The sequence below is a fragment of the Siniperca chuatsi genome, linkage group LG9 (assembly GCF_020085105.1).
Source record: "Siniperca chuatsi isolate FFG_IHB_CAS linkage group LG9, ASM2008510v1, whole genome shotgun sequence".
Lineage (NCBI taxonomy): Eukaryota > Metazoa > Chordata > Actinopteri > Centrarchiformes > Sinipercidae > Siniperca > Siniperca chuatsi.
The window spans coordinates 17,621,674-17,646,736 of NC_058050.1; the positions used below are offsets into that span (position 1 = coordinate 17,621,674).

Below are 25,063 nucleotides of genomic sequence, written 5' to 3' on the forward strand. Positions count from 1 at the left end.
ATAAATTGAGCAACACATGTAGGCGGCCTCCATGTCTGGAGGCATTTCTGTGTTCTTGTTCCCTACAGCCTGCCCACATGCTATCAGGATATTTCAATAACCTATTGACAACTTTGTTGGATAGGCCAGAGAGCTATTAGACAGATGTTTGTGATGCTCAAGATATGGGATAGATACTATAAGATAATTATCACTTTTCAAACTGTAAAGGAGTTTGAGAGTTGAATTCAAGTGTAAAAAGTATGTTTGAGTCAAGAAATCAGTCTTTAGTTGCACAATATGTGGCCAGCATTGTTTTGTTTTTTTGAATTTTGTTTTTCTTTTGTATATTGTATTGCTACAAAGAGCATTTTATAGTTACCATTTAATTTCCATCTTATTTTATCATTGGGCATATAATTAGCATAAATTGCATTTTTGGAAGGCGATAACATTCAGGCAGGTGAACTCTCACTGACATCTCATTTTGCTCATACTACTAGAGATCCTCCTGGGAATCAGTGATTAAATGTTCTGGTGCACTTGTAAATCTAAAGCTGCTCAGAATGATCCTGTTCACATTTCCAGCAGTTCTGCAACAAAATAAAATCTGACTTAACTCACCAAATCACTGAGTACTCTCATACTGAGCAAAATGGATGGAAAGGTGAATGGGAACTGGGAAGGAGAAAAGCTGATAAACTGTCTCACATACCCTGTTATAGAGCTAAATAAAAAAGGTGGAGACGATTATTAACACAAATTAGGCTACAATCTTTTCAGAAAAGCTTGACTTTGTGTTTTTTATTTAATAAACCTAATTTCATTCATTTGTGTGGGTTTTTGCTAAGTTACATATTACACTGCTTGGGCTGTGTTTACATAGTAAAAACACATGTAAAGTAGAAAAGTGTACAAACCCTATTCCTTAATGATGGCTAAAATTACATCCAATGCCCCACCCATCCCACCCATAAAATTCTTTCCAGTACCAGGCGGTGAATGAATCGAGCGCACTCATATGCCTCTGCAACCCCGCCCCTCCGGTTAACTCCCCCTGTGACGACAGCAGAGTCCTCCCAATGCGGGGGCTTTGTTGATGGGCACTGGCTGCACCGTGGAGAAAAACGTGCACACATCCCGTGTGGTGTGTCAGTGTCAGTGACAAACAAACCGAGCCAGCGCGCAGAGAAGCACTCGGCTGTTTTTACAGATATTTTTTTCCAAACAGCACCGGAAAAATAGAGGAATTCATAAAGTGAGTGTGGCGTGCATGCATGCATTAATGTGTGTGTGTGTGTGTGTGTGTGTGTGTGTGTGTGTGTGTGTGTGTGTGCAGATATTTGGAGGTTTTCGAGGAATTAAAAGTGGACTTCTGCTGATGGAGCTGCTCCTGCACACTGAGGCTGGGCTGTGACTTGTGACTGCCTGCATTGTTGCATATGTTTCCTGGGATGGAATAATTCTCCTCAATCATCGAAGGAATAATTTATAAACTCTTTTTTTCGTCTCCATGGTGCTTGAAGGGTAAGCAAAAAACCGAGGTGTCAGTGCATTGTTTATTCTCTGAAATAAGCACCGAGCGGATGCTTGCATGCCTCTGTTTTTCAATCCATTCGTTCCTCCTTTCTGTATATTTGTCAGCTAGAAAGCTACTGGTGTACAACATTTCTACTCATTTACAAAAATGCAAGACTGGTGCATTTCCCAGTGCAGAATGATGTCTTTTGTGTGTGGCTGTTCGGCAACAAAATCACCCTGGGTCTGTGCCTCTGTTAGCAGAGAGATGGACGGGATCGGGAACACCATGCAGAAGAAGGCTGCAGAGCTGGAGCGGCTGGCCGAGGTGCTCGTCACCGGAGAACAGCTGAGGTAGGTCGGTCGGTCCCGGTCAGGAATCCCCGCCGATCCTCAGTGTGCTGTAGGTCAGACATTCTGGGAAACTGTGGCATTTTTATCAGGATCATCTGCAAACTGAGCACCAAATTTAGAGTCATGAATGAATACACCTGCTAATCACTAAATCCTGTATTAAAATGTAAATAATATTAATAATAATATTTCTTTAGTTAGTTTTCATGCTCAGTATTGCATGTATTTTGTGTGGCCTGGATCAGGATGAACAAAGACAGGACAGGACAAGACATGACACCCTAAATGAGAAAAGTGGGAATTGTATGCATGTTTAACCTGTGGCAGGTTAATGCTCATGTATGTGGCTCTCCCTCCCTCCCTCACTGCAAACTGCCACTACAGACAATTGCAGCTCCACTGCAGCGTGGACAGCGAAACAAAGGCGTTCACACACGCACAACTCTCCACATGCACCCTGCTCCTCCTCACCTATATACTGTAACATGCCTGAGGAATTGTAATCTCTACATTCTGCAGGATCCTGTTTTGTTTTACTGTTTTTATGGCTGAACACATGAGTCATTTTTGTTGCTCCAGTAAAGCTGTGCCCTTTGAGCTGCCCAGGGAATGATCAACCTTCTAACCCTGTATCATTATCATGCCCTGACCATTCAACGTGTCAGGCAATTGTACCACCAACGCAGTGTTATTGACATGCTGTACCCTTTGACCTACCGTACGTAAAGAAAGCCCCCATAACCCCGGTGGCGTTCGCTGGCTCACGCTCCCAGCAATGAATAGAGGCTCACTAGGTAAAGCATGGCATCAATGCCTGGAATTTCAGCCCCCCACTGAACTATGAGGAAAACACGCCACTGAATCGTGTTTTCCAGCTTGGTGGGATAAAGTGAGTAAGAGCTTTTGTTGTTTGTGAAGAAGTACACGCTGTAACATTGTTCTGAAGAACCATAAAAAGTAGCAGTAATCTCACCTCAAGAGATTAATAGTTTGTGTCTGGACATACTCTTCGGTGCACTGTTAGCACAGTGTGTTTTCCTGTTTGTCATTGCATACTGTGTGTGTGTGTGTGTGTGTGTCAGTGTCCCTGGCACAGCTGTATACTGAGGCTGCCAGCTGGCAGTGTGGCTGGCGTCAGTGAACGACGGGTTGGTCGGGATGGCTGTCCCAGAGTCCTCTGCCTCTGAGATGCTGCTGTTCTGGGGGAAAGGACTCAAGGTTGTGACATACAAGGCTCGGTCTCAATGTCTCAACAACTATTGGATGGATTACCATGACATTTTGTACAGACATTCATGGTCCCCAGAGGACCACTCCTATTGACTCCCTTGACTTTTCCTCTAGTGCCAACCTGAGGTTGACATTTTTAGTTTTTAGTGAAATATATCAATAACTATTGGGTGGATTGCCATGAAACATGGTACAGAAACTTGTGTCCCCCTCAGGATGAATTTTAATAACTTTAATCTAACGCCATCATCAGATCAAACATTAGATTTTTTCCAATTCTTTGGTAAATACATGTAAAACAATGACATTCCCATCAGCCCTAGCTGTACTTAGTATTTAGTGCTAATTAGCAAATGTTAGCATGCTAACATGTTAAACTAAGATGAAACTAAGTGAACATGATAAACATACCTGCTTAGAATCAGCATGTTGCATTTTCATTGTGAGCATGTTAACATTTAGCTCAAAGCACCGCTGTGCCAAGTAAAGTCTCACAGAGCCGCTAACATGGCTGTAGGCTATTAGTCTTGTTACACTGTGCAGTACGAACACACAAATTGGGCAGTTTAATGATTGATGTTCTCCCTTAGTGTTTTACCTTGACTCCCTGCTTTAGCTTTGTCCTTTGGTCTGAATTGATAGTTCAAACCAAATGATGACATAAGGGAATGAGAAAGTCACAGTCAATTTCATTTTGTGAAAATAAGATTAGACCTGATATGAAACACTGCTGGTATAAAAGCAAAGAGTGTACCTAATCCACACCTTTGTTTGATCATTTTATCACGAGTCATGCACATGGAACATGAGTGACATTGTTCCTGGTAATGATAACAGTATACTGGCTGTTTTTAAATATCTTATCACACATTCATGTCCCATCATGTCGACAGCTCGTATCTTAGAGCAGATATGCTTCAGGGCTGAAAAACAAACAGAAAGATGGATACCATGGCACACGGACACGCAGCTGCTGTGGTAAATCCTGTGACCAGTTCATAGTTGTGAATAGACCGTTTGTTGCACCATGGCAGACTGTGATAGAGTCAGGCTTGGTGAATGTTTTCAGTCTGGGACTCGGCACCACTATAGTCATACTGGGAGCCAGAGACTCATTCAGAAACGCTCCTGCTTGTCATTGTTCGAGCCAGCACAACTTTCAGAAATGCTATTACAGATAGGAACCATCAGAGTAACAACACCTACCACAGCATCTAGTCTGACACCTGAGCCTCCTATAAGGAAACAGCAAGATGGATGATTTTGCTTCTAGCTCCTTTTGAGATGATTTATGGGTAGATTAGATTGAAACCTTCTAAAACTGAACCAGAGGAGGAGGAGAGGATGAGTCTGGACCTGTTTGGAAGTGAAGTCTGTAACTTGTTTGCCCATCTCGAGTCTTGGCAGAAAAGTGTGTGGGTCCTTACTGGGCAGGCTTGGACTAGGGCTGTCATTGCCAATCCAGAGTGATGCTAGCCAGCTGTACACAGACTCAGCATGGAGTGGAACTAGCTAGCTGCAGGAAACTTGGCTAAGGCTGTGGTGGGCTGTTTCACAATACTCAGGTTCAGGAAGAGGTCGCCTTTATGATGTGAGAGCTGTATCTAGGCCAGCTTTAGAAGCATGAGAGAGTTGTCATGTCATGCAACATAGTCACATTATAAATCCCTGCAGATGGTGTTTGAATAGCATGCGTTCCCCTCGGGCCTAGAGGACTGATTTCCTCTGTCTAATTTTATAAACATAGATTTGACCTTGTATGAATGTTCCGCTTGTTGCTTGCTCTTAGGTCAATTTTCTACTACAAGAAGATTTTTTATCTTAGGGACAAATCTATGATATGCAGTTCAGATAGATCTCATCTCTCTTTCTTATTACTGCCAGGATGAATTGTTACTATTATTGACATTCTAAATGGGCACAGTCTTATGGTGCTCAACCAAAAGTTTAGCGTTGATTTTATTTTTTATGGAATCATTTTGAAGAATTTTCAAGGAAATATTTTTTCTCCTCTGCGACTTGTTTGCTGCCCTCCAGGCTGCGGCTCCACGAGGGGAAAGTCATCAAGGATCGGCGCCACCACCTGCGAACGTACCCAAACTGCTTTGTGGCCAAGGAGGTCATCGACTGGCTGATTGAACACAAGGAGGCATCAGACCGAGACACGGCCATCAAGATCATGCAAAAACTTTTAGACCAGAGTATCATTCACCACGGTAAGGCTGAGCTGTGTGTGTTTTTCTGTATGTGTGTGGGGTTGGTCTTGTATTTGCATTCCATTTTCTATAACAGCAAGAGTCTCTCTCTCTCTCTCTCTCCTTTCTGTCTTTCTTTCTTGACATTTTCTGGGAATAGATAATTCTTCATGTCTCCCAGCCAATTCGGCATCAACGTAGCATCTCATTACCTGCTTCACATTTGAGCAGACACTGAAAACAGAGACAGAAAGAGTGGGCTGCCCCTCTCTCTCTCTTTAGTTGAAGTTTAGGCAGAGCCAATGCAATATTAACTCATCGGAGCTGTAGATTAATGATTTAATGTTGTAGTTTTAGTGACTGCTTTGTACAAACAAGTAAAATTCCCATGATCCCATTATGTTACACTTTTGCTTGTGCTATTTTCTACCATCATTAATTACACCCAACACTTACTGGTTGTAAGCTAAAAGGGCCCTTTGTAGCTAACAGTTGGATAAAATTAAAGTAAATGCATTTAGCTGTAAGGTAAATGGCAAATTTGCACATGAAACAGGTTTTTATGTTTTTTTGGATCTCGTAATTTAAGTCCCTGTATGTTGGTTATGATACAAAAATATCAACCTACAGTCTAAGAGGAAGCATAGAGGCTGCATGTACCTCTGTCTGTGTCCATCTGCTTTGTATATTTACAGTGTTTCTCTGTATTAAACCCTCTGGTTCTTGTCAGTCAGTTAGTAACACCCTCTTCTTGTTCTGGCTCTTTGTCATTGATAATCCATTTCTGTCTTCCATGTTTGCAATTCCTGCAGATGAGCTCCTTAAAAGTAAAACCTCAGTGCATGTGTGTGTTTTCAGTGTGTGACGAGCACCGGGAGTTCAGAGACATGAAGCTGTTTTACCGCTTCAGAAAAGACGATGGCACGTTCCCGTTGGACAGTGAAGCCAAAGTCTTCATGAGGGGGCAGAGGATCTATGAGAAGTAAGAACACACACAAACACAACATATAACACAACCACAACCACTCAGTCATGTTCTTCATGGTGGAACTATGAGAGGGATTGAAGGAAATGGCTGTTCATATAGTTATGTAATGGAAACAGAAATTCCCCTGGCATTTTATCTCTTAGCATTTTTGATTGATTTTCTCTTTTATCTTTTTAGGGTGTAGCTTTAATGGAATAGTTCATAGTGGTTTTCTTGCCAAGGGTAATATGAGAATATCGACACAACTCTTAGATCTGTAAGATAATATATCATTCTTCTCATCTGACTCTGGACAAGAAGATTGTTGTTCTTTACCTTTTAAAGTAATGCATAAACTTACCTAGCATGCTTCAGAAGTTACATACTTACAGTTATGGCAAATTAACTCTTTGTCAAATCAACTCAACACACAGCTGCATGATGTGTTTCATAGTTGTTAGCAAAGAAATGCATACAAACTGAAAATTGCTATCAACTACAAAAAACAACATGCAGCTGTGTGTTGGTCAAGGAGTTCATTTCTCATAAAGTTTATTGTGGAATCATTTTAACTCCTGCACTCCACATTCCTGCAGGTGGATCCCTCCGTTACATTACCCTTCTGTCTGGGTTTTACAGAGATGCACTAGAAATACTAATTGTTTTTAAGGTATAAGGCTTACCTTCTCAAAGATGGTACTGTAAGGGAAGTAAGACGGTGTAGTCCCTCATTCGTCCAGGAGTGTTCTATCTTAGAAAAGGTTTCAGTCGTAGTCATCTGGACACTGTTTTCAGAATCAAGACGTTTCGGCTCCCATCCGGAAGTCATTCTCAATTGTGAAAAAATGGGACGGGAACTAGAAATTTAAGCTACTTAAGCTACTCCCATTTTTTCACAATTGAGAATGACTTCCGGATGGGGGCCGAAACGTTTTGATTCTGAAAACAGTGTCCAGATGACTACGACTGAAACCTTTTCTACGATGGTACTGGTGAAGCTTGTTGATTTGATGAACAGTGAACTATCTGATGCTGTTTAAACTTTTGGAAGTTCATGGCCACTTGGCAAGCAATAGCACGCTGTATGTGCCATGCCATGCGTGTATTTCCTGCCTTCCGCTTTGTTTGTAAGAGTCACTGGCATTCTCCACGGCATGCTGATTGAGTATGTCAGAAATGCCACCACCATTCATTTTTAGAAAATTAGCTTTGCTGGTAAATTGGAATCCATTAAATTAGAGCGCATAGTATTGAGCTTAACTGGTTTTTAACCATGATAAAAGCCTGCAGAGGAAAATCATCTTAACAAGATGTGACTCATAGCATTTGTCCAGAGACAGGCTGGATTTAGAGGAGGGCAAAGGACACCACTCGTGGGACTGTTTTTGTTTGTCATCAGCTTTGTACCCATGATGCTGTTGTTCCAGTAGTGATGAGACTAATTGTTTCTATAGTAACCCCAAAGTCTTCCTCTGTGTCTCTCCTATCAGTGGCATCTCTACAGTTTTGGATTACGCACACACATTTGATGTCTTTCTTTCTTTTTTTTTTGGACTAAACATACACAACTTGACTCCCCTTTCCTGTCTCACACATCCTGCCACCTTTAGTCACATGAGTGAACTGTATTTCTGTGCCTCTTAACACATACACAGTGACACACTTATAAACAGAGGCCTATTTTTCACACACGCACGCACCCCAACACATACACTGACACACATACACACAGCAGTTGCATAAGAGGAAGAAATAGTCCAAGGAGAGACATCTGTCGTCTCAGCTCTCAAAGCTATGTGTTTATGTAATCACCATGGTGTAGCCCAGGACACACACACACACACACACACACACACACACACACCACAAACACCCCCAAGCTTGCTCTGGTGGTTGATTGCTTGCAAACTTGTTACTTTATGATTACACTTATGGTAACAGTCTTGCAACATCTCTTGTGTCTGAGTGCAAATTGCAAGTATCTCCCATCCAGGAAAGGATAACTGTTCCTACCATCGTAACGTCATAATTTAAAGCCCCCCCCTCATTAATTTTGGCGTGTAAAATCATGTTATTTAAAGTGCAATAAAAGCTTCACAAATAAAAAGCTAACAAGAGTAGTAGTTTATCACTATGACTAATGTTTCTAGTATTTAAAATATTTTTTATAATCATATGATCTGCTTAATGTGTGAGCACCATCATCAGGTCTAAATGTTTTATTCAGTACTTCTGTTTATGACTAAATACTTGCAAAACTTATGACATTCCCATTATCTTCAGCTGTACTTTGTGTTTAGTGCTAATTAGCAAATGTTAGCATAAAGTAAGATGGTGAACATGGTCAACATACCTGCTTGCATTGTTATTGTGAGCATGTTAGCATGCTGACTTTTAGCTCTGCCTAATTATTGTTTTAAAATGAACAGGACATTTTTTTATTTTGCTTTTTCATTTTTACAGACTTCAGTGTGGGTGATGGACATGTTGTGTTTTTAGATTCAAGTTGTTTGGCTGTTTCAGCTCTTGAATTTAATGTAAGTTCATTGCTGGTTAACAAAAGTGGATTAGAAAGTTTAGAGTTAGTTATTTTTTCACATGAAATATCGAAAAAGGAAATAGTAAATGAACTTCCATAATGTAGTAGAAAAGTGGTTTGCTCTAGTAGAATGATACAGTGCAGCAGCTGGTGAAGTAGGACAGTATGGCCATGGTCAGGTTAGTTTGAGGATTGTTGTACGGCTCCAGTTAGCACTTATGTACAATGCTGTGACAGGTCATAACTTCTTTGTGTCCTTTCTTGCTGGGACATCAACACTAGACTGTGCCATATAGCATAGATCTCTAATACATGCAAAACACTGGCTGTCCATACTGTACAAACTCCATTACCATACAGTATATGTAACATAAAGTACTATTCCCTTCAGCCAGTTTCACATCTAGTTTTGCCATTGGAAAAAATAAACAGCCCTCCTCACACATGTAGGTCTCACACATTGACCTCTGATGCTGTCAGTTGTCAAATCAGCATGGTAAACTCCAATAAACAAACCACAGGGAGGCATTTCAAGTTGTTATGACAGCATTTCCTAGGCGACAGGGTTAGTCAGAGAGGACAATGTTTTACAGGCCTTTTAAAGCATTGTGCACTATGTGGACTGTTTACGCGCGTGTGTGTGTGTGTACTTTAGATTGTCGTTCAATTGCATAGTTAAAAATGATTCATTCATTTTTGAACATATTGAACATATTGAACTATCAAATGAAAATAAAACCTTTTGAATAAATGAATTAATCTAACCTTTATTTATCTTGGGGTAGATTCACTGAGCATGAATGCCCTGCTTCAGGCTCACACACATTCACGCCTGCAGTAGATGGTCCAGTAGAACCAGTCTTTTCTGTTAGCCTCACTGGGGCAGCTGCGGGCTCTGTGCTTTGCTGAAGGGCACCTCAGTAGTAGCGTCACACTGTCAGTGTACAGTAGGTATCAGATCACCAACCTTGTGGACTTTTCTAGTCCACTTCATTATTAAGGAATCAAACTTTTACTGACAGTAAAATGTGTTTTTTCCAATTCAGTCTTAGTTTGCTCAAGTCAGTTCAGGCACAGAGAAAGCTTTCAACTATCTGATTAGCCAATAGTTGTGCATTTTCTCACTACTTGATGAAAGATGATCTCTGCAGGTACGTCTCTCTTGTCATGTGCACATGTCTTTATTTTGTGTTCATCAACATTTGCTGCATTGGTGTGTACTTTACTGTGTGTGAGACAGTGCTGCTTATCTGTTCCATGTGTGTTTTCAAGGCTAGAAAACACCTCAGTTTAAAACAACAAAGACTTTGTCTCTCATTGCCCAGGCACCACTGTCCTTTAAAGGACCATTTTGTTTGCATTCCAGACATCCATCACACTGAACATCTATTTTGCTTTTTTCTGCTGCTAAATCAAGGAAGAGCAACACAACCTTTCATTTCCAGTTTATCGTGTGTTCCACAGATATAAACTAAAAAAGTTGTCTATCGCTGTACGGCTAAGGCTAAAGTTACAAATGATAATGGCTGGCTAATTACATTAGCTGCTCTCTCTGCTTGAGAGTAGATCCTAACGTTTCCACATGACTAACTGATGACTGGAGGAATGTCTTTAGTTATTACAGTAGGAAGTTCAACATACAGGGTTATTAACAAAGAAAGTTTTACCATGTTTATCATGTTTTAACTTGGCTAGATTAGTTTAAAGTAATGCTAATCTGTACTGAATGTCCTGATAAGTACAGTACTGTTAGGAGACTTTAGAGACTGTAACTGAGATTAAGTGCTGTACAAATACAACAGATTTGACATGAGAAAGTTATATGCCATTAAAGGTTCAGAACTGGTTGTGTTTACAGTACATACATATGCTGGAGGACTGTTTGTGTAAGAGAAATACATTCAGTAAGAGTCAATTAGCATTCAAGTGGCCACAACAAAGCTGAAATGGGGTCATAAAGTGGGAAAATGTGTTTGCATATATAAACATTCTGAGATATTGGTCATGTTGGAAACCGCAAGAAATTTTTTACATAAGGGTTCTGAATTATTTATAGTATTGTTTTTCTTACATTTTTAACATTTTCCCCAGAGACTTCAATAACTGCTTAGATCAATCCCACAGGCAAATTAACCTAAACAAGAAAGAAAAAAATACTTAATAATCATGTCTTGTAGCGTCTCCGCTCTTATTTTGAAAATCTAACTTGCTGATAGAAAGTGACAATATAAGCACAAACTTAAAGTAATAAAGTAATAATGTTCAATATTATTGAGCTGTGGGCCCCTCTTGTTAAACAAATTAAAATGCTTTTTGCATCATTTACATTTTATCTTTGACTTTTAATGTGATGGTCGAGTCATTTAAATGAAGGCCATTACAACTTGATTTCCTCCACTTCAGCTCTACTTAGAAATCAGCTATATTTAGAAATTAAATATTTAAAGGTAAGGAAAAAAACACATTTAGTTTACTCCATATCAACCTCCAGGTCAGATGATTCTACGTCTGGTGTAATCCAATGTTTATTAGGTTGTTTTTTTGTGTGTTTTTTTTTTTTTTTTACTTTTATCTGACATACACGTCTTCTGATCGCCTTCAGATAGTTTGGAATTTCTTTCCCTAAAACGTCTGCCTGCTCAGTGATACTGTGATTTGCTTATTGTATAGTGCTCTCTGTCCCTTAAATGCACCTAAAAGTCATATTTTTGTTTTTTAAAATTTGTTATATGGCCCTAGAGAGTCATCAGTGCCCCACCTTTTATGCAAGAGCAAATCTGAGAGCAGGGAAAAGGCTGGTGGTCCTGCAACCACGTCTCAGTGGACACCACTCCAGCTGAGTTAGGTATGCTGACTGAACATCTACACTGCATATCCAGGTCCTGGCAGCTAGCCTAGTCCCACTTTAAGTTATCACGATCCATTTACATACTGTATATACAGTCTCATGTCTGGCATAATATTCTGTATTACTTGTATAACACTCAACATGCTGTTATTCCAGGCACTGTGCTTTACTTTGAGTACAGTACTTTGAATCCCTTTGAGCTAACATAACATGATCTGTTGACTTAACATGTTTACATGGATTAAATGGCATTGTGCACACAGCCACATCTCATGGAACGTTATGTCCAGTTCTTTCAACATTTGTATTGTGATTTTGGCTGCTAATGTGGGCCATAAGAGTTGTCCTACTAAAGCTCAAAATCCATCAGATTTTGACATCTAAACAAGTCATGTTTTCTGTAGTGTGTTGACTTTACATGAGTGAAGTATGTGAGAAGTCCTGGGTGTGCACCTCAGCCCATTTTCTTAAATGCATTAAAACTGCAGTTCTATTTTTTACCCAACCCAGAGCTGAAACTTGAGGAATACAGTGTCACCCTGGGATCAAGTTATAATATATAATATAATAATATATAATTTTTCTTTTGAAATGTGGGCCTGCAGCTCTGGATAATCAGTCATAGTTGAATGAACCACACTGGCAGAAAGAACTCATAAGAATCCAAGGCTTTTTGCAGAGAGGAGGCTTTTTACAGCCTGCACCTGATTTAGGTTTCATTTAGTTTCATTTCATATGTTAGGATCCTCATTTAACTTCATTAAAGCAGAAGCTGTTTTTCCTGGGCTTTGGAGGTTTTGCCACTAATGTTCTGCATCACATAAGATGTTAAATTGTCTCCCCTGAAATGTATAAACAATAGACATACTGATGGCTTGTCCATGCCAAACCAACCTTGCCTGCTCCATACACAGCTATAATCAGTTAATACTACACATAGTGTGGATTTACTATGTACACAACACTGGTTATCTTTTTTCTTACACGAATAGTTCAACATTTTGGGAAATAGGCTTATTCACTTTCTTGCCGAGAGTTAGATGAGAAGATTGATACACTCTCATGTCTGTACGGTAAATATGTAGCTTGAGACAACAGGGTATGAACTTGTGAAAAAAAATCACGCCCAAGTTGATACAGCTTTAAAAATGATCTGTTCACGGAGAGATTAGCCGACAGCACTGGTTCTTCTAACCAGTTTGGACCGGTCTAATTAGTTAGGTGGTTGTTAAAAGTTTCCTAGCCTACTTCGGCTATAGGATGTGTCTGGTGGTGTAAATATTCAATGTCTTTTAGTTTTCCATAATTTCAGTTCATTAAATGTTCTAAGAATTCCTACAAATCTCCGAGCTGCTATTATTTCCATAAATGATATCTGTCCGTCTGTATTACACTGTTTATTGTGTAGAGTTGACAGTTTAGTGAATGATTAATAGCCATTAAAACAGAATGTGGGAATGTAATTGTGCCAGCAAAACACAGCCAACAAAGATGTGGAAAGTTTAGTGTCTCTATCTCTTTGATGGTACAGATTGCTGCTAGCACGTGTTTCGACATGTACAAGTGTACCACAGAAAGCTTATTGTTTTTAATGAGCCCTATCATGGCTGATTTATACTGTTTGAATGTTCAGGCGACAGTGTTTGGGTGTGAGTGACGGGTGTGAATGTGTTTTTAAGTGAGCAGTATCAGGAGAGAGATAACAATTCTGTTCTGTGCATGTGTGTACTTGTTTCTTTTTGTTTGTTTGAGTGTGAATGTGCCATCTGGTGTGACGAGATCACACCACCCGCTTCATGTAAATCTTTGATAAAGACTATTCAGAATTACACACATCTATAAATAAAATAGTAAAACGCATGCTCATTTGTGATATTTTGTATTTTTTTGTAGAAAATATATGAAATCTTGTCCACAGCTGTGAAATAGATTTCTATTTGAACTTATACACCCAACTGAGTTGAGTCCACGTAGTCCACATAGTCCACAAAACTTCCATTGATTGTCAATGAAGCAGATCTCGAAGGTTTTTCGTGATGTAATTACCTTGTCATCGTGCTGATCTGATCTGTGATTTTGGTGTATGAGGCTCTAGGAATAACATGAATTTAGTTTTAACATTCATTCTCAATGCCTCCACTCGTGTGGCTGAAGTGCCAATCCAGAGACAGTCACAGTGCAGTGTTTGTGCATTTTGACTGCAGATTATAGAGCGGAGAAACGGCCAGAGCTGCTGGTTTGGAAGATTTTCCCTCCTGGAAATTCCCACTGAAGAGAGCTTACTCTTCACAATAATCCCTTTTTTAATGAACACTGAGCACATCTCTTGGATAATTAAACAGTACTATAGGGCTATCGGTTATAAATGTTGCAGCATTTCTGAGAACTCACTTTTTTTTTTTCGATCAGCTGTACTGCATATAACACTACTAAAGTACCTGTCAGCTGTGACTATGAAGTCGTTAGCCAGAGCTGCAAAATTTGTGTTCTAGCGTATTCACATTGCTTTCTTGATGCAGTCAAGAACACTGCACTGAAGATGTTAAATTGATTCAAAATCCAAAACCAGATTGATTCCAATTGCTGAATTTATTCACAGTTCCCATAAAGCTAAACCTCTAACTGCAAACTTCCATTAGTGGAGTGGGTCGCTCACTTTTAAGCAAAGTGTATGGATTGCCTTTGCCTTGACTTCCTAACCAATTAAAGTAACAAGCGTTTGTTCTTTTCTCTCCGCAGGTTGATGAACACAGAGAACAACCTATTACAAACCAGGGAGGAGGAGGGCGAGACATTTGAGCGGACGCTGGTGGCCTCTGAGTTCATCGACTGGATACTACAAGAGGGGGAGATGGCAACCAGGGAGGAGGCAGAGCACCTGGGACGGAGGCTTCTTGAACATGGCATCATCCAGCACGGTGAGGAAGACGGGGCAACTGTTGCTAGTGTGTGCAACCTGCCTGCTGAAAATGTTCTTTTATGAGCTGAAAACTTTTCCAGCAACAGTATCAAGCAACACCTGCATCATTCAATTAGTATATACAAAATTGTGATCAAAATTTAGGTTATTTAATATATTCAATTATTACCTTTTGCTCTGTTTGCTTATTAAACCCACTTCAACTGAGGGGCACACTGGAGGTCATGCTATTGACAGATTTGATGAGTTGTGAATAACCTGTGGTGACAGTAAAGCTTGTATGTAGTCCGGTCTCACCCCCACATGATCCTGTCAAAGAGCTCCTGGTACTTCATGGCGTCTTGGCTCTTGTATTAAGTTCTCCCATCAGTGAAATTCTAGATTCTAGATAGATCAAACCTGGTTTACAGATACACCTTTCTATGAAAAAGAGATATTTCTAGTCCTCACACCTAAAACAAAAAACAGGTTAACATAGTCTCACATGGGAAATTGGAAACTTTAAAATGGAAACTGTGTAAGTCCACTCCTAAAACTCATTGCGATTATTTTGGGCTCCCTGCCATTCTGGACTGAACCACATTATATGTCACATTGGCTGGGATTGTATTTTACTAGTTTTGATTCTCTGTGCCACCTATGCTTGACCTGACCTGGCTGGTTCAAGAGTGAATAGAGTTTCAGAATGTTAGTGAGTAATAAACACGAGGAAAATGACACGGGTATCAGGGGGTCAACAAGTTCTACCGGCTTGAGAGAGCAGAACCAGGGCTATCATGTTATCTGTGAATATGTGATATATATGTGTGTGTATATATATATATATACACTTGTTTTATGTGATTGGTTCAGCTTATAGTCTCACCAGTGGTAGAAGAGGCACTCAGACCCTTTTCTTAAGTAAAAGTACTAATACCACTATGTGAAAATACTCCTGCATTCAAAATGTTACTTAAGTACAAAAGTATTATTTGTTGATTATCACAAATGCATTGTACAACATGTAAGCAGCATTTTGATGTTGTACTGTAGCTGGTCGCGGTGGAGCTAATTTGATCTACTTGATATATTGTCATATTTTATAAGCTGATTGAGTACAGTACTTGAGTAAATGTGCTTAGTTACGTTCCACAACTGAGTTTTAGTTCAACTGGAAAATAAAAAAATCTTATAATAACAACTTGATTACAGAGGAGGAGCAAGGAAAATGTCTATTATTTTATGTTTTATTTTTCACAAAGTTAATCCTGAAATTTTTATCAGCTTAAAACCATATAATCATCAGCAAACCAGAACAAAGGGAGCCATCAGAAAACAAGTGGAGACAGATTTTGCAGATTTTGTTTATACCCTATTACTGATAGGGCATAACCTCTTGATGTCCTCTTGCATAGCACTTGGCTGCATTGTTTAAAGAAATACACAAAAGAATAAATCATATTAAGTTTCGGCATTGAACATGTACAATATAACCTTCAACACAGCTGGGGGTTGGCATCTGCAGCTACTTTGGTTTGGATTACAGACTGTATATGGCCATAAAGAACAATACATCATAAAAATACCACTGCCACTTCAAATAGTTAATGCAATACATAGCCTGATCTGCTTCCTGTTGAGACTTCATAGTGTCATCCTTCCTGCACTTTTGTTACATGGATGATATGTGGACTTTGCACTTTATACACCCCTTTGTTACAATAAGGAGTGTGAATTAAACTAACTTTGTTTTAGATAGATAGATAAAGTGTTTACAGGCCTCCAGTTCCCATTAGAAACACATTATAAACATGGTAGAGAGGAACAACAGTTAACTAGCTAATCTGCATTCCTGCTCTCTCCTCTGCTGGGTATTCATACATGTAATGTATAGAAGGCAAGTCTGGATGGATCCACATTGTGTCTGGTTATCATTGTTTACTGTGGGACAATATGGCAGCTGTTTTTCTCCACTATACATCTGACCAGCTGAGATGAGGGTTTCCACACAAAGAGGCAGTAAATAATAATGCACATAAACAACTTAAGAATATAAATCACACAAGTGGTCAGTGTAGAGTTGCTGTATCACTGTGCCAAAGACAGTAGGCTAACAGCAGACTGTAATCATACTGAGCAAGGCTTTATAAATCTTAAACTGAGACTGTTTCTTCCCGAGATCTTCCTAAAGTTTAAAAAGAGAGACAGTGTTTCAGTTTCAAAGTAGTTCAGTCAATTTATTGGAGAGGAGAGTAAAACACTCCTCTAAAGGCTGTTTCATAGGATTTTGCACCCACAAAAGGATATGTGAACTAACCATAAGCCCAATGTGTGTTTCTTATTGTACTGAAATATGTATTTCTAATAGGTTTGAATTGTTATTAATGCTTACTAGTGCAACATGATCTAACGATTGCAACAGTTTTTCAAGAAATCATGGGAAGTAGGAAATTATGTTTTTAAAATAATTTTAATTGACATTAGAGGGCAAACTTACCTCAAGAAACACTAATAAGCACTACATTAGATGGGTGGTGTTATTTTGTGCTTTCTACCTTGTCTCATTTCACCCTCTGTCTTTAACAAAGCTTATATATTCTCTCCATGTCCATTTTTCTTTGTAATCAGTCACCAACAAGCATCACTTTGTTGATGGGCCCCTCCTCTACCAGTTCAGGATGAATTTCCGCCGACGGCGACGATTGATCGAACTTCTTCATGAGCGCAGCCGCAGCATCCCCGAGAGTCACGACAGCCCCTTCTGTCTCCGCAAACAGAACTCAGATGGAGGCAACACCAGCTTCCTCTCAGGTAGACACTGTACCACACACACACACACACACACAAAGTAACTGTATGTAAAGTGTTCATGTCACTTGGCCCCAAACACCTCCAAGACACATTATCTAAAGATATAGTTACTCTAGATGGCATTGCACAGGCCTCCAGCACCACCGTAAGGAACCTCAGAGTTATCTTTGATCAGGATTTATCCTTTAACTCCCACATGAAACAAACTTCAAGGACTGCCTTCTTTTACCTACGCAACGTTGCAAAAATCAGGCACATCCTGTCCCGTAGTTTTGTGCTTTCTCATTTCTCTCCTCTCTCTATTTCTGCCTCCGGAGCTGCAGAGACTGGATCTGTGGTTGTGGGCCACCTGCTGCCCCCCGTGTTCCTGCTCGACAACTGCTACTACAGTTGTTGTTATTGGCTCTGTTACTAATACTGACATTATTTTTCCTATAGCTGTCATTCCTATTATTATTAATTTATTAATATTAACACTACAATTACATTTCTACTATTTTAAAAATTCTATTTGCGTTATGCCCCCCCTTCCCTAAAACCTCTCTCTCAAAACCTATGGTGGGATTTGTTGGGTCTCTGTTAATAATATTATAAAGAGTATGGTCTAGACCTGCTCTATAGGAAAAGTGCAATGAGATAACTTCTGTCAGGAATTGGCGCTATATAAATTGAATTGAATTGAATGTCCAATTTTATACAGTATCGTATGCCAGCTATTAATAGTGGCCAGTGTGTGGTTGATAGAGAAGCAGAGATTACCCATCCTTCAATTAAAACGTGACAGAAAACTTTCAATGTGTTTCTTTGCTCTCATTATACACTTAAAATGTTTCCCTTGGTTATTGGATTCTGTCTTCTAGGAAAAAAAACAGTGACATATCAACACCTTTTATATTATCTTCTGTTTACATGCATACCCCCCCCACACACACACACACGGTAACTGGTCCTTGGTGGTGTCTGCCATGTAAAGATAATAGAGTGGAGCTATCAGCTAAAGTGCTGAGTCATGTTGTTCCATCACATTGCCCAGTTGACTTGTCCTCTGAAAAATAAGTAGTTAAGCTGTGACAGTGGATATTTTCCATTTTTTCCCCTCTTTGAATGTGATAAATAGCACTTACAATTACCTCAAAAATGTTTACATGAATGTAAAATGATTGGGCAAGGGCTGTAATACTGTAATCTAAAAAAAGACCAGCTCAAAAATATATAACACAGAGTCTAGTTCACCATCTTCAGCAAAACTTAGGTAATAGATTGACCAGGCTTAGAGCTGTCATACTGAAGCATCTTTATCTGAATATACTACTACTGGAGACATTTATTATCTCTTAAAAACTTCTAACATCACCTATTCAAAGAAGGTTCTTCTGGGAAACATGCACCAGTCAAAGAAATAGCACAAAGTGCTTGTAATTAGAAGAGAGAGAAGAGAGAGAGAGAGAGAGAGAGAGAGAGAGAGAGAGAGAGAGAGAGAGAGAGAGAGAGAGAGAGAGAGAGAGAGAGAGAGAGAGAGAGAGAGAGAGAGAGAGAGAGAGAGAGAGAGAGAGAGAGAGAGAGAGAGAGAGAGAGAGAGAGAGCGCCCAAGGGAACATCTTTGACTTAACTGAAGTGGGCAACTGTATCAGGAAAACAGGATGTAATGGGAAACAGGGCTTACATAACTAATATTTATATATTTTTGGACAATTATGAAAAGTTTTACCCATTCTTTTCAAACAAGTTTATACTAATTGAGGATGTTTAAATTAGGCATTTGTTTGAGCTGTAATTCTGAATATTAATGAAGTAAAAGGCTCCATGTATAAACACAGCTAGGGTTAGTACTTTTCATGCTGTTGATTAACCTGCAGGTAGAAAGGCTTTCTCCTCCCCCCGTCTGTCTTCAGTCTAACGTCTCTCTCTGTCTCTCTCTGTCTCAGTGAGTCCCACTAAAGAGATAAAGGTGGTGGTTGGAGTTCGGCGGAGCAGCATGAGCAGCAGCTGTGGCAGCAGCGGTTATTACAGCAGCAGTCCTACGCTCAGCAGCAGTCCACCTGTCCTCTGCAACCCCAAATCTGGTGAGATGACGTGGACACTGAAGTACATAGAGTAGTTTGTGGAGGGCAAACTAGAAATACTAGAGTTGTAAAAAGCTATTTAATTTTGGTTTCAGGTACTGTGTCTAGGTTTATGTGTCAGCTTTTATAAACGTGGTTTTCAATTAGTTCTATTATTCATCTGCGATCTACAAAGACAACAAGATCAAGTCGTGGTCCTGGTTTTCACCCAATACATGCAGATCGGCTGTGTCCATCTCATAATGAATGTGAATAAATTGGTATAGAAGTGGAAGTGAACTTATAAATTATTGTTAAAGAGGGATGCCTTTGAGCTGTGAGTTTGTGTGTGTGTTTTCTGCTTTGTGTGTCTTTACTACTGTGAGGTTTCCTTTGATGTGTCTAATCCCAGCAGAGTCCTTGACAGAGTCTCTTTGTAGCAGCAGAGCCCCCTCAACATGAGCAACTCGCACACACGCTACACAATGAACAGGAAAAGGAAGGCACACACACACACACACACAATTCCCCTCTGCTTCACATTAACCTTAGTAATTGTGTGTTTCACATGATGGGAAGATAAGGAGTCCAAAAATATAAAACATTCACAGTAGATGATACAAAAGATGCTCCATGAATAAGAGGATCGTTTCTGGTTTGCATTTATAAAGCCAGACAGATTTTTAAAAAGATGTTTGCCTCTGATATGAAGTAGAGATGGCAGATGTTGTGGTATTAAAAAGAGGTTTTCCTGTAGATCAGATCAGGATTTCCACTGAGATTATGGAAATGTCCAGATCAAGAGGATAAAAGGTTTCTCTCACTTCACACACACATACTGTGCAGTACACACAGGCTATCTAAGGGATGTGCTCTCAGGTTTGTGTGTGAAGACATAAATGCAATTCAAGTCATTTTAGCACTTAAAGGTTTATTTGAGATATTCTGTGTGAAATAATAAACAGACTTTAGCACTATCAAAAAATGAATGTTTATAAAGGAGTGCATATGATTGGTTCTGGTTTATAAATCTCAATCATTGGACATACAAACGGCCTTAATTGCCCTAAAGAAGAAGAAGCAATTGCACCAAATATCTGTGTACCATATAGTGTCATTCAGTACTTCATCACACGTGTACCTATAAACCATAATCACCAGTGATACCTCAGTCATCAAACCTCAGTAAGGGAATCAGTAATGATTTAATTAACAAAGTGCCTAATTTTAAAGGATTAATAATGAACAAAACATAAACACAAAGAAATAAAGTAAGGACAAAAACTAAAGCAAGAATATGAGCAGTTAATTAGAAGTTTGTAATTGGTATATTATAGATATGTGTGTAGACGGCGGAAATACATCCATACAGTGAAACTGACTAAAAACCTAAATAACATTAAAATATCTAATGAGATTTTGCTTCATTTTTCATTTCCATTTCATATGATCACAACCGCATGCTTTGGTCTGAAGTATGTGAGATGTGTGCACATTGTCAGCACACATTCATCTTTAATATGACCAGTTTATGGGTGGGAATTGTTGTGTGCATGGATTCTTACATACATCTGCCTCCTGGTTGTTTACCAGTCGGCTACCTCTTCCCAGCTCTCTGTTTTGTCAAATGTTTCATCATTTATACTAATGGAGTGAATTTAAAATCAGATTCAAATCATTTTTTGAGACACAAAAGTAAAGCCTGTGTAGAGTCATGTTGAAGTGAGTAATGTTTAGGGGAAGTTGGAAGAGGGGAAGGGGAGCTATATTGTTTCAGGAAGCAGCAAGCCTCCAGGCCCTGTTAGCATGTGACAGACATTAGCACTTTCTACACACGCATACATACACACTTTTTAACCACAGTATTATGTCTGTGTGTTTCAGTGTGTTTGTTTGCATGTTCATGCCTGTTTGCAGAGGTATGTGTGCAGATACCATGTGTGCGTGTGCGCTCATATATGTGGTCGTGCCTGATTATCAAGGTGGCCAGTAACATTTTGTGTGTGTGTGTTTCTCTCAACAGTTCTGAAAAGACAAGTGAGTCCAGAGGAGCTGCAGACACCAGGCGGACCTTTTCTAAAGAAGACATTCACTGTAGGACACACACACACACACACACACACACACACACACACACACACACACACACACACACACACATCTGTGCTCTAACAAAGACAGCATGGATGTTATCACACATACTCTGTCACACGTTCCTTCTCACACACACACTGACTTTTGGATACGTGAGGCAGGTCACTCAAGTCGTGTGCATGTGCAGGAAGCTCAGGCACATGCACACACACACACTCACACGCACACTCACCAATTTCACTCTGCACTTTGTCTCAGATGAGTGTGTTCGCCATAGGGTGCCAAATGAGTGTCACACTTGACAAGAAGACCTAAATTTGAGTAAGACAAAGGACATAAATATTATGTTTTTACAATAATTTATAGACATGGTTGCACAGTGTGGATGTTTGTTCTTCACTTTTTGGGAACAGCGTATGATGGAGAGAATCTAACCACTGCTTACTAGCTACAACCACAAATCTTTAACAGATTAACATTTTGGCTCAGGTTAAATAATAACTGTGTGCATTAAAAACAGCAAGATGTTATATCGTATCAACAAGTGTTCTTGTTGTTTCTCAGATTGTAGGTGATGCTGTGGGCTGGGGCTTTGTGGTGCGAGGCAGCAAACCCTGTCACATCCAGGCTGTGGACCCTGGTGGACCTGCAGCTGCTGCTGGCATGAAGGTAAGGGCAGGAAAGAGTCCTGAAGCATAAATGAACCGATATAGATTGAAGGTTAGATAGAAGTGAGGTAAGGAGGTATTGCAGTTTTTGATTTACATGTGTGAAAGAGTTACTGTATGTAATCTGTTGAGGCTGCAGTACTATTAGAGAAATTTAGAAATGTGTATGCCTTTCTCTTTTGATGTTTTATTACTCTCTTCATTAATGTTGACCCACAGTGCAATATGATGATTGGAGAAGGGAGCCCTTGTTATTTAATTCTGAGAGATTGAAATCAAAACTTGCTGTTTGCATTTGGTGTTTGAGGTAGCATCTTCTGTGCTTAGTCGCTAAGTTATTTACAGAAATGCAAAGTACATTGCCAGTAGTTGTCTGAATAGTGTTTTATTATTATATAGAGTGGGTTGATATGGCTGCGCTTGAATACAGTATATACAGTTATATTTAAGTGCAGACTGTGTTAGACAAGTGTTAGGTGAGATGAGGGCAATAGGGAAGAAATAGAAAGAAGAGTACAGGGACCCTTCCTGTAACTTCAGCCTGCATGAGGAGGATAGTCAGGACTGGAGCAGAGAGGAGCTGTAAAAGCAGGAAAAGTGTTAAGGAAGGAAAAAAGCCATGAAGAAGGGCAACGGGATAATGGTGGCTCTGAAGCGCCACAGCTGGCATGAAGGTATGTAAGCAGAGTGGCAGCAAGGAATCCTGGGAATGCCGAGCACAGTGACTTAAACCACAACATGGAGAGGGAGGAGAGAGCAAGGACTGAATGAAAAAAGCAACAGGAGCCAGAAAGAGTAGAGTGCTCCAAGTACATGACTTGGAGCAGAAAGAGTTATTACTCCTTTATAATAAGATGATGAAGGATGCAAGAACATGTCATTTCTCTGCACTTATTTCAGCCCATCAGCACAACCCCAGATTCTTATTTAAGACTGTGGATCAGTTAGTTAACCCTGCCTCTTCTTGTGCCCCTGCTGAGTGTGATGCTGATTGTGAAAAGTTTCTTTTGCACTGGAAAGGTGGAGTTAATAAGATCTGATATCACCCCCAACCCTGCCTTTTTAGATGTGGATCACCCGCTCTTTTTAGCAATTGTTCTGCTGTTACGCTGCCTGAACTCACAGATATCATGTTGCTTATGAGAGTGTCCTCCAGCCCTCTGGATAAAATCCCAACTAGGTTTTTATTGGAAGTTATGGATTGTATTGCGCCCCTTTTTATAAATTATTTTTAACAGCTCGCTGTCTACTGGCTGCGTCACTGTTTACTTTAAAACTGTGTCCAGCCAGTCCTAAAAAAACCTGGGCTTGATCCCACCCTCCTGGATAACTATCGCCCAATCTCCAAATTGCCTTTTATTTCGCAGATTCTCGAAAAACTTGTATCCAAGCAGCTTCTTGCTGCTGTGGAAAACAATAATACCTTTGAAAAGTTCCAATCTGGCTTTCGTCAACACCACAGCACTGAGACAGCCCTTCTCAAAGTCACTAATGACCTTTTAATGAATGCAGACGCAGGCATGTGTTCAATTCTTGTGCTGCTGGACTTAAGTGCTGCCTTTGACACAATTGATCATGGCATTCTTTTAGATAGACTGAGGCACTGGGTGGGCATATCTGGCACTGCACTAGACTGGTTCTCATCTTATCTGTCCAATAGGAAATTCTGTGTCAGCATTAATAACTTCATGTCATCCTTTTCCCATATCAAGTACGGTGTGCCTCAAGGTTCAATTCTGGGACCAATACTGTTCTCTTTGTACATGCTTCCTTTGGGTGATGTCATCCTCAGACATGGTATTTCTTTTCATTGTTATGGGGATGACACACAGTTGTACCTCCATGTCAAGCCCACTGACCTTAGTACGCTGAGTTCTCTGCAGGACTGCCTGTCTGACATAAAAAATTGGATGTCGATAAATTTTCTGCAGCTCAACTCAAATAAAACTGAAATCCTTGTTATTGGGCCCCAACACATCACTAAACAAATACTGCCATCCACTGGTAACCTGTCACAACATATCAAGCCTGTTGCAAGAAACCTTGGCGTCCTGTTTGCTAACAATTTATGTTTTGAGCAACATATCACTAAGCTTGTCTAATAATGTTTTTATCACCTCAGAAACATTGCAAAAATCCGATCTATTCTAAATCTTAGTGATGCAGAAACTGTTGTACATGCTTTTAGCTCCTCACGCCTTGATTATTGTAACAGCCTGTTCACTTGTCTTGATCAAAAAACTTTGACACGACTGCAGACTGCACAAAACCCAGCTGCTAGGCTTTTAACCAGGACCAAGAAGTACGACCACATAACAACCTGTTTTAGCCTCTTTACATTGGCTCCCTGTTTGTTTTAGGATTGATTTTAAGATCTTGTTGATTACTTTTAAGGCTCTTCATGGCCTGGCCCCAGATTATATTTTAGACCTTGTAATCCCTTACGAACCTTCACGTAGTTTGAGATCTTCGGGCAGGGGTCTCCTGTCTGTTCCTGAGTCCAGGTTGAAAACTAAGGGGGACAGAGCTTTTGCTATCAGGGCCCCGAGGCTCTGGAACAACTTGCCTGGAGAAATTAGGTTGTATGAGTCAGTGTCTTCCTCTCTTCTCAAAACACATTTTATCTGAAAGCATATCCTGATTTTACCTGAACTGGCTGTTTATTTTATTGTTTATTTTATTGCTTTTGTGTATATTATGTGTTTTATTTCTTGTGGTATTTTATTTCTCTTGTTGTGAAGCACTTTGTACTTTGTTTTGATAAGTGCTCTCTAAATAAAATACTATTATACAAATGGGAGCTGAAACAGTAAGTTATTAAGCACATAATAAGCTATTGGTTGTGTTTTTAAAAAGTCAGTGATTGAATAATTAATTAATAATTAGTAAATGTCAGTGTTTCAGTCTTTTATGGAAACC

The 25,063-nt window shown here is 39.7% G+C and overlaps 1 protein-coding gene across 2 annotated transcripts in view; it reads left to right on the forward strand.

Annotated features, from left to right (window-relative positions):
- The first annotated feature begins 1,083 nt into the window (after positions 1-1,083).
- Positions 1,084-25,063, forward strand: part of deptor (DEP domain containing MTOR-interacting protein) — a 30,765-nt gene continuing 6,785 nt past the window's right edge. Inside the window, exons 1-9 of one of the 2 annotated variants that reach the window (XM_044207897.1) lie at positions 1,084-1,506; positions 1,759-1,851; positions 5,119-5,297; positions 6,135-6,258; positions 14,370-14,548; positions 17,158-17,340; positions 19,266-19,403; positions 21,406-21,476; positions 22,041-22,145. In XM_044207897.1, the coding sequence (XP_044063832.1) occupies positions 1,493-1,506; positions 1,759-1,851; positions 5,119-5,297; positions 6,135-6,258; positions 14,370-14,548; positions 17,158-17,340; positions 19,266-19,403; positions 21,406-21,476; positions 22,041-22,145 (1,086 nt within the window). In that variant the 5' untranslated portion in view covers positions 1,084-1,492. The remainder of the gene's footprint in view (positions 1,507-1,758; positions 1,852-5,118; positions 5,298-6,134; positions 6,259-14,369; positions 14,549-17,157; positions 17,341-19,265; positions 19,404-21,405; positions 21,477-22,040; positions 22,146-25,063) is intronic. The other variant, XM_044207898.1, reaches the window with a different exon arrangement.